General features: G+C 52.6%; 1 protein-coding gene across 1 annotated transcript in view; it reads left to right on the top strand.

Annotated features, from left to right (window-relative positions):
- The window catches only part of LOC148838406 (insulin receptor substrate 1-B), a 42,023-nt gene extending 27,461 nt beyond the window's left edge, over positions 1-14,562 (top strand). The window contains exon 3 of the mRNA XM_088912344.1: positions 10,677-14,562. Coding sequence (XP_088768470.1) covers positions 10,677-10,684 — 8 coding nt within the window. The 3' untranslated portion in view covers positions 10,685-14,562. The remainder of the gene's footprint in view (positions 1-10,676) is intronic.
- Positions 14,563-14,901: the final 339 nt, after the last annotated feature.

Here is a 14,901-nt window from a genome sequence, read left to right as displayed (position 1 = left end):
GGGCCCTCATTCGCCCCGGTGCGCTGCTGCCCCCTTTCATACTCTTCCCTGCGCCATCCTGCGAGCGAGTCCAGTGTTCAGAGAGGAGCGAGAAAGACTTTTGCGAAGCGTTAATTTAGCGCGCGGTTGCCTGGGAACTTATCGTCGACTTGGCCGGAGTTCCATCGGCCCTGAAACGATACTCCAGACTTTAAAGCCTGCGGCATGATCCTCCAGCCCGTACGACTCCCTGCCAATCTGTCAGCACTTTCAGGTCCCGCCTGCAAACTCACTCTTCTGCCCTAGCCATTAATTTGGTGTAATCTGCTGTGCTTGTGCATACCTGTCTCTTTTGTTGTGTTGTAAGGCACCTTGAAACGATTTAGCACGAAAGGCAGCATTTCAGATAAAGGTGTTTATTGTGAAATGTATGCCACATTAAATCCAAATGGCCTGTTTCCTTCTCCGTCAGCATAATGTGTAATAGGACAGGAAGCACAAAGAAAAGCTTCTGGACACCTTTCTGATCCAGGCCTGTGCTGGCCTGGGCGATTATCAGCTAAGAGCTAAGCAGCCAATGTCCGGTTAACTCCTTTAATGAATGCAGTCACAGTGTTTCCGCTTTTAAATGACTCTCTAATCTCTGAACTAATTCTCCGTGGGTGTCTCTTTACCTCACATTGCCCTGGGGAACACTTGGGAGTAAAAATGTGCCTTTGTGCGCTATAATCTTCGCCTTCCCTTTTTGGAAGCGTTCCAAGGCGCCTGAGCTGGGAGCAGTGGTTGGGAGCTCCGGACTCCAGATTGGGGAGGGGGGGGGTTGCGAGTTCAGATCCCAAATGGGTTCTCTGCCGCTGTGCCCCTCAGCAAGGGGGTGCTTTACCCAGACTGCTCCAGTGAAGCCCAGCTGTATGAACTGGTGCCAAAAATGTGTGTGTGGCTAAAGTCAGGCTGTTGTGCCGGCTGTAGATCACTTTGGGGGGGGGAAAAAAAACTAAGTGAGTAACGAGAGTGTTTAATGAGCACACTTAGAATGAGCTCGCTCAGCTTATAATGTAAGGAGCACAAACATGTCTTTCCCGTCACACGCTGGTGTACAGCAGGGGCAGAGGTTGCAGGCGAATGGGGTTCTCCTCTCTTCAGGGGTCCAGGTTCCTGTTGCCGTCAGGACGAGCCCCTGTTTCCCCTCCTGCCTTCCTGCTGGACTGGTCCCTCCAGTCCACACGCACAGATCCTCACACCTACTCACACTCACTCGCACACACACAAAGAGACGGTTCAGAGACGTCGTTTAACCAGGCAGACAGGGCTGTGGGTTGGGGGAAGGAAACTGGGGCATCTGGCAAAAAACCTGTGCAAATGTGTGGACACACCATGCAAACTCCCCACAGAATTCCCTCAGCTGGGAACCAAATCATGCTGCCCCGTATATGTATTTATACAGCCGTCTCTTGCAGAACGGCTGATATCTGCAGGTCTGCATCTTGCACGTTCCTCACCTCCCTAAAGATTGTGGTGGGCTGTTTCGAGTTGTCGTAGAAACCGGCAGCTCCTACTTTTGGGATATCTAGCAAGAAAGGCAGTTCCTTATTTAAAGGTCAATAACAACAAATCAATAAGGTATTGAGAGAGGGGATGCAGAGTTTCTTCAACTTTTATGTTAAGTCGCAAGTGTTAAAACCACCTGGAATGTTCCTCCAGGCAGGACTGGTGCTGGCGGGTGCTGTGTCTGGGGCAAGTGCTCTTGCTTCGGAACTCAATCCGCCTCTGTAATATCCGCGGCACCAGTGCATTCGTGCCGAAGGCTCCCCGGGAAGCAGCCGGAGCCTGGAGCGGTGTCTGGCCGCCCCAGCACACACCCCCTCGCTTCACCCCGTCTGGGGGAAAGGTGTGAGAGAGCCAGCTGCTGAGAGATTTCGACACGCTGCTGGAGGGCCTGGGGCAGAGGACTGGACGGCTTTTCATTGCGTTCAGCTAAACAAGCGATTTCTTCAATCCCATCATTTAGAGCTCGTTTGGATCTAAATACCTTTCAGCCCCAAAGAACCAGAGCTCCGTTCACTGAAGAGATTGCTGCTTTAATCCCTCGGTTATTTTACGGGCATCGACCAATCTTTCGAAAGCTTAGCACTGTCTGCAACTGGACCAAGGATGGAACCCCTCTTGCTCTACAGATGACGCAGAGTCCATTTAGTTTTAGAACAAATGTTTTTACGGGTGTGGGGTTCCGTGGCATTTCTGCGTTATGGTCCAAAGCACTGGTTTGTAACTGTCCTGTGCCCCAGGTGTCAGTAGGGGTCAGGCCCTGGATGAGCCCCCTTGTATCCTTGTGTTTTAAGTGGATACTTCCCTGACCCTGAGTTGTCAGGATCCTGTAGAGACACAGGGTCATCTGCCTTAGCATGTGGACCAGTACTGTCATACTCTTGAGTCTTACTTCCTGCAGTAGCAACACAGGATATAACCACACTCAATACTCAATTCTTGCTATTGCTGTAAATGTTCTGGCATTAGGTTGCCGTCCAACCTTTAATTAATTTATTCCTTACACTTATACATCACTTTTCTGGACACTCCAGTCAAAGTGCTTTACAGGTAACTCCCCTCCCCCACCACCAGTGTGCAGCCCCACCTGGATGATGCACCAGTACTCTCCCCACACACCAGCTCTCAGTGGGGAGGAGAACAGAGTGATGAAGCCAGTTCAGAGAGGGGAATTATTAGGAAGCCATGATTGGTAAAGGCCAGGGGGACAGTTGGCCAGGACGCCAGAGTAACACCCCTACTCTTTTCAAGAAACACCCTGGGATTTTAAATGACCATGGAGAGAGAGTCAGGACCTCTGTTTTACGTCTCGTCTGAAGGACGGCACCTTTTTACAGTATAGTGTCCCCGTCACTATACTGGGGCATTAAGACCCACACAGACCGCAGGGTGAGCGCCCCCTACTGGTCCCACTAACACCAGCAGCAACCTTTTCCCAGGAGGTCTCCCATCCAGGGAGTTACGGGGTGATACGGCTGCTGTGCCTTAATCACAACACCCCTGAAGTGGAGCGTGAGGGAGCAACGCAACTGGGCCATCGAGCGGCACTCAGAGCTCCTGTGAAGGAGAATCGCTGTCAGCCAGGTCACTGAAAGAAGGAGTTTTAAAATGGGTTGCGGAAAAAAAATAATGAAAGAAAAGCCTGCTAATTAAGTAGGAGTAGGAGGCTGAGACGCTTCAGGGCCAATTCTGATATTGCGGAGCGGCTGAATTCATCGCTCTCAGCGGATGGGAGACATGTCAGAGAAGAAGCCTGGTTTTGTGCTCCTGTTTCTTTGTAGCCGGGGGTGCGACTGGCCGTTTGTCTGAGTCCTGATGAGCTGTCCCGGGACCCTGGGCCCTGACCCAGCTCGGGCACTGCTATGTGTTCATGAGGCCAGTGCCCCCGCGCCCCACAGCTCGGGCGTTTGTCCTGGCGTGTCGTGGGCGGGGCAGAGCAGAGCTGCCCGAACGAACTCGGTTCCCATGGGCCTGTTTTATCCCTTGCTCTTGAAAGGCTCGTCCTCTTGTAGTCCCAAAACGTAGAATGAGGTTAGCGTCCGGTCCCCTACACGAGTTTCCGCTAGTAACGTAGCGCAAACTTTGTTAGGCGTTTTCACGTTTACCGTGGTGCTTTTGCACTTTTACCGCAGGAGGTACTCTGAGCACGCCTTCCTGATTCCTGAGACTGGGATTCTCCGCACTGGGATCACCCCGGGTGTCCGATCACCGCGGTAACCGGCACCTCTGGTCACGGCCCGGAGAAGGGGTGGGAGGAGGCCGGGGTGGGGGGTCACGTTCAGGTTTCCTGGGGTAAAAGTGGCTTGCGGTCCTCCAGTCGGGGTGCAGACGGCGCGAGGGGGCGGTACCCTGCCGCTGGGCACGGCTCCAGCTCAGGGGTTGCGTCATCCTGTTCTCCCCTTTCCCTGAACTCTGGAATCTGCCTGGGGGCTCTAACGAGCTTATTAGCTCGTGGTGCTGTAAGACGGGGAATCTGATTAACGAGTCTCTAAGCGAGGCTTTCTTTACCGCGTGGGCGCCGGGGGGGCACGGGGAGGTCACCGCCAGGCCAGCAGGCCAGGGCAGGAGCCGCCGTCCTCTCTGAAATGGGATGACCCCTTCCGTAGCGCACCTGGACCGCGGGAGGAGCAGCTGCCCCTGTCTGCCGGTGAAAACGTCCTGCTCTCCGCCGGCCTGCTCTCTTTCCTGTGTCTCTCCATCCCGGGGCAGAGCAGGAGCCGCTCAGGAGATGTGAATCCAGGAGGCTGGTCTCGCACTGCGATGAGACCTCACCCTTTCAATCCCCAGGAGCTGGGACCCTACTGGTGGGGGTTCCCGAAGTCCCCCCAGGAGGTGGGCGCAGTCCTGCTCCTACTTCCTGCTCCTGGACCACCGATTTCCCGCGGGGAAATTTTTTTTAAAAAGGGAGAAATTGCTCGTGTCGGACTGGTGTCGTGGCACGACTCTGATGAGCGAAGTCCCACGTCTGTCCGGTCCGAGAGGGCAGGGCGGGGGAGGGGGTGGGGTGGGTTTTTTTAATGACCTGTACTTTGCTGTACTCTCCCCTCCACTCTGACCGCAGGCTGGCGTTGCTTCGGAGCTGCGGTGGCTCCTTCCTTTATGGGCCCCTGCGTCTGCTCCCCGTTCTCCACCTGGGGCAGGGGTCCCCCATAAAGCGGGGTCCCAGCAGGTCTCTTCCAGTTCTTGAGCGGCTCTGCACCCGGGGAAGAGCTGGACTGAACCAGTCAGGGCTTTAGCACCCCTGCGCTGCCCGTTAAAGAGACGGGGCAAACCCGCTGGGATCCGGACACGCAGGCCTGGAGCGGGGAAACTTTTGTGTGTCAAGGGCCAGCACTTGCTGAAAGTTTCGCGCTGGTTTTAGTTTTTGGAATTTGCTTTGGAATACACACCTGGGGACGGCAGCGTCAGAAATAGCGGGAATGGACTGGGAAAGAGTTCCTCTTGGGGCTCTGGTTCCAGTTGGAAGAAATACCCCGGAGTTCTGGGGAAAAAAAAGACAAAAGAGGAGCTTTTTAGAAAAAGAAAAGCTAAAGAATGCTTGGAGAATTGCTGACCGGGTGCTGGGAATAAAGTCCCTTAAAAGTGGTGCTTCCTGGCCAAGACCACAGCCGTGACTTACCATGTGGAGGCCATCAGTAGAGCAAAAGACAGGCCTGCCGGCGCAGGGAGCCGGACTCGGTGACCTCTCACCACAGCCCAGCCCAGACTTCCCCATCCGGCTCGACCACAAACAGCGTGGCGGGCGAAGGCTGCTCAGGAGGGACAGGAAACGGGAGAGGAAGACCGAAAGCAGTTTGCAAGTTGCTCCGAAATGTTTACTTTGGGGGGGGTTGACAGTCCTGCCTCCCGAAGCTTTACTTCAGCGTAGCAGCAGGGGTTCGAGAGTGTTCGCAGGCTGTTCACACCCCAGGGGTGCCCCTGGCAGGAATCAGACAGTCACTGCTGTGCTGATGTCTCTGGCAGCTGGCTCCGTTCGGCTCATTTGTCTCTCTGCTCTTCCTTCTACATGCGGGAACGCCGGGCTGTGGCGATCTCCTTCTGAGGTTGTTTTACAGTGACGTTTCGTCCGGATGGATCTGTATTTGGTAGCACCAAAAAGGAGCCTTTGAGCTTCAGAGATGTGCAGAGCAGAACAAACGTCGAGACGGAACCAGAAACGTAACAGTGCCCGTATTCGATGGGTGAATACGAAGGCTTTGTTAGTACAGCACTGGCTGTCTTGTACTGTGGCGATCCTGCCCTGTCCCCCAGTCTCTGTCTGCACTCAGAGGTCCAGCTCCATGTGCAGTCTCGCCCTGTCGGTGTATGTGGTGGTTGTAGAGGCCTCCCAGGCCTGCTCTCTCTGTGGCACAGGGAGAGAGATGTGGGCACCAGACGGCTGCCAGGCCCGTGTTTGTGTGCGCTAAGAGAGTGTGCGTCTCCACATTCAGCCCTGTATAGTGTCAATGTGTGTGTGTGTGTTTGTGAAGGTGGTTCAGTATGTTTTTGTTAAGTGTGGAAGTGTGTGTCAGTGTGAGTGCATGTCTGTGTGTGTATGAATGGCAACAGTCTCCTCTTGCAAAGCATTTTGTACTAAATCACATGAGCTACAGCCTGTTACACTTACTGTTTGATTCCCCATGCTCGTTATCTTAATTGTTGTAAAGATTGTGTACATTTAAGACTATTTCATCTACATGCATCTGTCTGTGAATGGATGCAAAATAAGGCACCAAATATCCAAGCAGAAAACTCCAGCGCTGTGCATTGGTTCTGTATAACGGGCTCCTGCAAATCCTGGAGTGGACTAGCCTGCAATGCAATGGGAGTCTGATTGGGAACACTGTAAAACCTGGAGTGGACTAGCTTGCAATGCAATGGGAGTCTGATTGGGAACACTGTAAACCCTGGAGTTAACTAGCCTGCAATACAATGGGAGTCTGATTGGGAACACTGTAAAACCTGGAGTGGACTAGCCTGCAATGCAGTGGGAGTCTGATTGGGAACACTGTAAACCCTGGAGTGGATCAGGGTGTGCAACAGACGTTCACTGTACAGCTGCTGGGAATGATATCCAAGCTTGCAGTATGCAGTATTGTGCAAGAAAGTTCATTGGCCCGGTTCTTGTAGAGAATGTCGCTGTCAGTACTGTTGAAATGTAGAGAGGGCTTTAGCTCCTTGTTTGCCAATGATGGTCCAACTAACAATGGCCTGGTTGATATGAAAGGTAACCTCCCCACCCAAATCCTCCTGAAAACAACGAGAGATGAAGCAGTCTACACCCCTTTTCTAGAAATGGGGTCACAGTTTGCATCTTAACAATACCGTCTTGCTGCAAGTCATGTATCGCTGGGAAGGGGGGGGGAGAAGAACGAAATCTCCCAAGATTCTTGGGTTATAGATACCCCGACAAGTGCAGCTCATAAATAAATGTTTGTCATGCCTTGTAAGGTGTAGCTGGCCGTAGCCCTGTTCTTGTTGCAGCGTTTCTGAGAAGAACCTTCCTTCCAGGGGCTAGCATTACAGCCTGCCTCTGAAACATAAAACTGACAGGGGGGGCTCTGGCCCTGTGTTAATGATTGGCTAGTTTCTCCGCACTGAACCACTGGAGACTGGAGATGCCGAGACTCTGCGAGTCGAGCCCTGGCTAGTCTATCACAAGTCCACCAGACGGTTTCCGTTCCTGTTACCTACAATTTGTGTTGAAGAAACGCAGTTTGTGCTCTGAGGTGACTGTGTCAGTGTGATACAGGGACGCACCTGTAATTTACATCATAAGAACACTAATATCCTTACACTTACATAGCACTGTTCTGGACACTGCACTCAAAGCGCTTGACAGGTAATGGGGACATGTGTAATCTCTTAATGACGATACTGTGATTCACTGCTTCTGGTACAGAGTGGGACAAATGAGCCGTATTCGTGGTCTAAGAGTTCCCTGTGGAAATGGAAACTCATGGTTATGTAAGTGGGAGGTGAGAAGCCGTGCAACGCAGGGTTAGGATTCTTGGGTTCATGAACACGGTGCTCCAGGGATCCAGAAACGTTTGAGGCCTGCTTTCAGCAGAAAACAGAGAAGTGCCTCTGGTGTGGTTCCAGCGGAGGTGGCGGCTGTGTTGGTGCGTGCTCCTTTTTGTGATCAGTGTTGTATCGCCTCTGTACTTGCTTCAGCGCCAAGCCTGCTCTTTAGTGTTTTTTTTATAAGCCATTCACCCCAAAGATCTCCCTGGTGTAGGGAGGGGGGGGGGCAACAGCACTGGGGGCATTTCTAAAACTGGACCAGAGGGCACTGGGCTCCATATTTGGCACTGGTGTGGGCTCCTCCTCAGACCCTGGGTCCCGCTGGCTTCCAGCACAGGACGTCTCGCATGGAGACCAGCCCCACCCCCTCCTCTCTCCGCAAGGCGTGAGGAAATCCTGATGTGTCCCAATCCCCCCTGTCAGGCTTGGACAACACAAACGCGTTTTTGAATGCTTTGCTATGGCTGTTACACAACACCTTCGCGTTTCGTGTCGAGGTGAAGAGGAGGCTGATTTCTCGAGTTGGGTGGGGGTGGGACAGGGGGTCCTGTTTGATGGCAGCAGGTGAGTTTGGATGTCGTGTCGGTCCAGGGTGGGCATCAGGAGGCGGGTTTGGCAGAAGGTGGGCGCTGCTGCTGGGAGTGTTTCTCTTTTGGAAGAAGACTGTAGTTGAACACCTTCTCCTACAGTCCCGCGTTTCGCAGCTTGTGTTCCGTGGCGGTAAAACTCCGAGATCGAGACAGGTGGACAGCAGGAGGTTTGGCAGGAACTGTGGCGCTCAGGCAGCTGGGAAGATGCGGTTAGGGATGTTGTTCCCAAGTCGTTTGCTTGATGGACAAAAGCTGGGGAAACAGGCGTGGTGGTGCTCTGTCCTCAGTGGACGGTGCACGGGTTTCTCCAGACACTGTCCACCCCTGTGCCCGTCTCGTGACTGTGCAAAACAAAAAACTTTCTGTAAATACAGAAATACCCCCCACACACACACACACGCTGTGATTTAGTAGGAGGGGCTGAGTTAGCTCAAGCGTGAATCCTCTCCGAGGCCGGTAACCGCACAGGGCCGGTGTTGTTTTCTCCCAGCCCATTCAGCTCTGCGAGCAGGCAGTCCTGCGCTGCCTTTTGTGAATGGAGCGCTGTGCGCGGAGCAGGCCTGGCCGGGCTGCCCGGGGCGCGGGGCGGCGGCGATGCTGCAGGCAGGCCGGGCCGATGGGTACAGAGTGTGCTCTGTGATAATTATAGCCCTGGCCGCGGGTATAAATAGAGGCGCGCGGTGCCAATTACAGAGCAGCGCGCGGGGCGAGAGCGGCCTCGGCCCGCGCGGGAGCAGACCGGGGGAGGAGGGGGCCGCGGGCGCTGCAGCGTCTGCTCTCCTCTCTCTCCGCGCCTTCTCTGTCTGCGGCTTGTCTCTCAGTCCGGTCCCGTCTTTTTCTTCATCTTTCTTTCCTCCCTGCCTCTTCGTCTCATTCCCCCCTCCCCTGTTTTTTTTTATTTTCTTCTCTTCGCCTCCTTTCTCCCCATTTTCCTTCTTTTTGCTCCCTGTGTTAGTCTTTCCTCTGTTTTCGCGTCCTCCGTTATTCATCTTTCGCTCTTTCTCTTCACCCCCTCCCATTCCGCCTCTCCCGACCCTTTTTCTTTCTTTGATCAGATTTTCACGGTCCCTTGCTTTCTTCGACCTCCCTCCAGATTTTCTCCCGTTTTTTTTTCTTTTTGCCCTTGGCCCCCGCCACCTGCCCCGACTCTTTTCTCCTTTCTTCGTTTCTCTCCTCTTGTAACCACCCCCGTCTATCCCCTTAGCCTTTGGAGTGCTCCCTTTATACAAGATATGTCCTGGAACACGAAAGAAAAAAAAAACAGGATAATAGCCACTTTGCTATTAAAAAAAAAACTCGCCACTGAAAACTACTGAAGAACCTGCCGCTGTTCTTCGTCACGGTGACGTCGGGCCGCCCCGTCAGCACTCGGATCCCCAGCCTCAAGCCCTGGAAATAATGTGACGCCCCCGTACGAGCTCTTAATAATAATAAGAAGAATAATCCTCCGAGCATAACGAGCATTTAATTACCAGGGGACACGGCGTACAAGGGGACGGTGTTTACAGCTGCGAACGGCTCATAACGACCCCCCCTCTCCTCCGCCCTGGCCGGTTTAAAATAACTGCCGAGCGTCTCTCGCGCTCGTTCTGTACCAATTACCGGGCCGCGAGCGCGCAGGCGGTACCGATCGGCCATCGAATTATCCTGACCGAGGCAGCGTCGATGTTCCCAGAAACTTCTCGGAGTCCAGGAAATCGGAGGACGGAGGGTTTTTATTTTCTGTTGCTGTTGTTCCTGTTCGTCGGTGAGGGTGTTCGGTGTGGTTGTTGTTGCGGTGACATTACGGAGCGAAATCATCAGTTGAGCAAGAACCGCTTCTGCGTGTTGCTCCGGCCCGCTCTGCCAGTAAACTGTGTGAAATCAGAAAGAACAGCCCAAGTCCCTTGGCTTTGTGGTGTGTGTTGTATTGTCTGTGCCAGGTGTGTGTTGTATTGTCTGTGTCAGGTGTGTGTGTGTGTGTTGTATTGTCTGTGCCAGGGGTGTGTGTGTGTGTGTATTGTCTGTGCCAAGTGTGTATTGTCTGTGCCAGGTGAGTGTGTGTGTGTGTATTGTCTGTGTCAGGTGTGTGTGCTGTGTATGTGTTCAAGGGAAAAAGACCAACATTTTGCAAAACCAGTCAGCAGTTACTGACGATTTTGGACCAGTTTAAGACTCAACTTCTAGGATTTTGATGTTTTCCTACAATGACTTCACAATTTTCGTGCTATTTATTAGGCAGCTGTTCCTCTCCCTCCTCAGCAGTAGGCTCTCTCAGTGTGGAGGGCAGGGCCTGGTTAGCACGTGAACAGCTGCAAATATTTCAAAACCCTTGTGGGATCCATCTTGTAATGTCCAGTTCAAGCTGTTTCTGCCATTGGTAGAGACTCCGATGTTGTTTAGTGGGCAGGGAACTCTCAACATTTTGGTCAAGGTGTGAGAGTATTCAGCTAAACATAAATGTCTTGCGGTTTGGGGGGGTAGTTCCCTTAGTTGAATAAGCTTGTGTACAAATGGGAGAGATTTGTTAATAGAACTTGCATTATGATCTTTGCTAATTTATCTTCTGTCTCTCTGCAGAATGTTGACAGCCCAACTGAATTCTGGGAAACAGGAGGACCGAATTTGCTGCCTCTGCTTTAGATCTGCCTCCTCTACCCTACATCCAAAAGTGATACATGAGGGGTGGGGCTAATGCCTTAAGAGGAACACCATTGGATGTCATGCAGAGATTTTGGACACGCCCCTCCAAAGGAGCAATTTGTGGATTTCTTTTGCTTTCTTTTTATTGGTGGGTACTGAATTAAAGCAACCGATGGGAATGCATTGGCTGCTGAAGACTTGGCAAATCAGACTCTTTGACAAGAGAACATGGAGCCAATCGGTAAGGAGCAAAGATCATCAGCTTGCCAAGCAGGAGCGAACGACAATTGTCTTTTTTCTGCTTTGCCAGGAAATATAAGAAAAAGAAAAATAATTGTAATCTACCGGGGATAAAACAAAATATATATACAGAAAAAATATATGAATCTAAGGAAAAAAAGTGCCTCTTGTTTTATGATTGTAGCCATTTTTAAGAAACATAATTTTTTGTTAATACAGGACTGGTCTTACAAAACAATTTTTTTCTCCGTAGTATCAACCAAGAAAAACAATCATAAAAATGGCCTTCTTGTGTTTCTGAAAGTTGTTAGAACGTAGCCTTTTTCAAATTTGTTGCAGTGCCTCAAGCCACATGTATGCTACTAGGAGATCTTTTTCTCCCACATGCTGAACTTCTGAATCTCGTGTCTGGGCTGTGTCTTGGCTCCAGCTCTACATTCCTGCGACCCTTCTCCCTGCACCCCAATCCCCAAACCCCCTTGTGGCAGGAGCGCTGCGGTACCCCTGCACTAGGCCCTGACCTGGCACTGGGCTGCTCTGAGACGGGCAATGTGGGCAAATTCTGAGCAGTGTTCCTCTGCCGCCTGCTAAACCGGCGCCCCATGGCTGTCTGTGGCTGTGCTGTCTCCCTGTGTGCACAGATCGCTCTCGTGCCCTGGCCTTACAGGAACTTCAGGGTCTCACAAGGGTTAGGGAGGAGTCTGAGGCCCTGCCACTATTTCTCCAGCTCTCTCCTCTAACTCCACCCCCAGCACCGGCAGAACCCCACTAACCTCATCCAGACCCCCGGGCGTCATTCACTAATGCCCCTCCGTCTCCGTCGCTGGGGTCTGAGCCTGTGGAACCCGCTGGCGAGCACGGCACCTGTTGGTCAGGTCGGCAGTTTCACTTTTCACTTTCAGAGGCGGATCTGAGCCATGGGCGTGTGGCTGCTAATTAAGAGGGGGTCATCTGGGTTTCTGGGGTCCCTTCCTCCAGTCCTCTGACTGTCCTTACCCTTCCCGAGTACCTCCGTCAGGCTCCGCACCCCGATTTCTTCGCTCCCCGGGAGGAGTCACAGTGTTGGCGTTGGTGGCTGGGAGATGTTCGCAACGTGCGTTGCCACTGTCAGCTGGATGGGTTGACCCCCCCCCTCCCGCTGTCGGGTCTCAGATCGGGGCTTATCGCCAGCGGCAGCATAGAAGAGCAGGTTTGTGTCCTGTCCTGGACCTAGAAGAGTCTGCACCTGGTTGCACAAGTTGGGCAACCTTGCTCCACTGATCCATTGAAGTCCGTAACAAGCTGACTGTGGTCGTTAAGTGGTGTGCTGGCGTGGACACCTGCAGGCGTGCCAGGGCCTCTTCAGGAGCAGGATCGGCTGCTCCTGGCTGAGGTGCTGCTGGAGTTCAGGAGTCTCGCGCAGAGCAGCTGAACTCGCTGCAGCCTGGGGTCCTAGCAAAGAGAAAAGCGTAGCAAACTGTTTTAATGCGACCCATCCGTGGCCTGTTACAGCTTACCCTGGCACCACGACGCCCCACCAGCTTTCATGCCCTTTCTATTGAAACGCTTAGCCAAAGTACGGCCTTGCTCTCAGCTGTGCTAAATGTCTCACCTGTCAGGGAAGGATTATCCCTTTGTGCGAGAGTGTGCCAAGCCGATTTCTCGCGCCAGCTTTCTGTCGTCAGTTGACCCGGTCCTTTCTTCCTCTCCCTGTGGACGTACAATGACGTGCAGCTTCGGGTTGGTGTTTGCAAGTCCGGAGACGGTGCCTGGTACGGAGGGAACCAAGAGACAGATGACTGCAAGGGTGATGGATGATGTTTTTGTGACTGACGTTACCCATGACGAGCAGGCAGGCGGTGAATTCCCAGCAGGCCACAAGACGTTGCGCACGCCCCTGTACCTTTGTGCCAGACGCAGCGTTAGAGAGCAGGCTGTCTCACACCAGCTCCTCACCTCCTTGCACTGTCGACTGTGTGTAACGTCAAGTCACTGGGAAGTGTGCCCAAAAGCCATCAGATAGAGTTTTGAAGTGGGGGGCAGGGCATGCGCCTCTCCCTGCTTTTACTTATAGGATCTGAAGGGGTACCCCGACTTTCTCGGCACCTGTCTTCCCTCCTGCTCCTCGGGCAGCGGTATAGAAGTCCCGGAATGAATTTGCCTGGTTGTCAAAGGCCTGCAGGCGACTGATCCCTGGGAGGCTCGCAGTGCTGAAGGCGGGCAAGCTCTCGAGCGGCCGTGAGGAGTGTTACTGCGAACGCCTTATCCTTCCAGATGAAAGCAGAGCCCGAAAACTAGCGTCTCTTTCAGCCTCCTGAGACAGCAGTGCACGTGTTATCAGGATGTGGAGCAGGGGCGCAGGGAACACTGGGAAAACGGGCTGTGCATCAGCAATCACACTTCGAAGTGCCTGTCTGTGCGCAAGATGCTGAGTTAGAGCTGTCTGCCTGGGCTCCTGGTGGCCGGGACGTGTTCAGGCGGCTGTCAGGAAGAAGGGACTGATAAAGGGAAAGACCCTACAAAAAAATCTTTTTGGTCTGTGTTTTTTTTCCACCTGTTTTGACATTTTCTTCTGGCATGTGTGCGGGAGTCTTTTGTCTTTACCTGATGTTGAGCAGGCATTTTGTCATTTTGTGCGTTTGTGAATGAGAACAACTCCCGATAATGGAAAAACACAAGTCAAATCGCGCTCACTTGTGCGACCTCCCCCCCCCCCCCGCCCCCGGCCTCCTTTTGCGTTCGGAGGCTCGGATTTTGCTTGCAGAACCTCTCCCACTTCTTCCCTGGCTCCGCTTCAGTCCTGAGAGTGCCGGGTCTGTGCCTGGGTGTGTGACTCGAAGGCAAGTGTCCGTGTCTGTGTCTGTGTCCGTGCGGGTTCGGGTTAACGTCACGCTGGCCTGGCCGTACTCCCCTGCTCTCTTTCCTGATGTTGTTTACGTCCCTCTTGGTAGCTTCTGCACCGATCTGTGTCAGTCCGACATCTGGGTGACCATTCTTAGAAAACCTCAAAGATTGCTTGTCGCTGAATAAGCTAACCTAACGCCCCCCCCCCCCCCCCCCCCAAAAAAAAACTGAACCGTTTCATTAAGCGGCTGACATACGAAACTCATGGCAGACAGCTATGCCCCAGGGGGATCTTCGTCGCTGTCGTTATAATCTGGTCACCCTTGGGAATCTGTAATCTACTTTCGTTGCCAATTAGCATCTTAAAACATCTCCAAGGTGTGTCCTGCGCACGTGTCTGTCTGTTAAGTTTCTCTGCTGTTTGTGTCTCTGCTGTGGCCCTGTCTTGCCTCAGGAGGAGAGTCCTGTAACCATGACAACCACTCCATCAGGAGACTGCCAATCAGACAGGAGCTGTTAAAGGACTGCTAACAGAAAGGAGAGAGAGTCGTGAGGCAGGTGTGGACAGCGGTGGGGGTAACGTCCTGTATGTATTGTTCAGAGTGCTGCAAGTAGCCTTCTTCTGTACAAGCTGCCTGAAGGTCAGGCACTGTGTCAACAATGTCAACAGCAAAACCATTGACAATAATTGCCTGTGATGTAGACATGTCACGTTGTTGCTTGGAAAAAAATGAAAATGTGAAAAAAAAAAGTTGAAAAGTGAAGGAGTCATTGTCTTTCTTTCCTGGGGCCGGGCGGTTGAAGGGTGGGGTGCTGGTTTCTGAACTGAGGTGGGTAAGGTGGGGGGGCTGGTTTTTGAATTTCCACACTCTAGCTGGGCTTCCCCATCTCCATAGTCATTCCGGGATGAGCTCTCGGGGGCTTAATTAAGCAGTTGATTTCAGTTGTTAGGATATTGTGAAACTGTACTTGCAAAAGTTGAATACTCTAGCAGCACGAGAGCTAGAAGCATAGTGCTTCCAGTTGATCCAAACGTTAGTTTAATAAAGGGCTCGTGCAATGAAGAGCTCTGCCGGAAAGGGTTAGTGGGGTCGTCAGG

The sequence above is a fragment of the Atractosteus spatula genome, chromosome 3, assembly GCF_055471065.1.
Source record: "Atractosteus spatula isolate fAtrSpa1 chromosome 3, fAtrSpa1.hap1, whole genome shotgun sequence".
NCBI lineage: Eukaryota > Metazoa > Chordata > Actinopteri > Semionotiformes > Lepisosteidae > Atractosteus > Atractosteus spatula.
The sequence above is the reverse complement of the archived record's forward strand: the minus strand, read 5'-3'. Positions and strand labels throughout refer to the sequence as shown.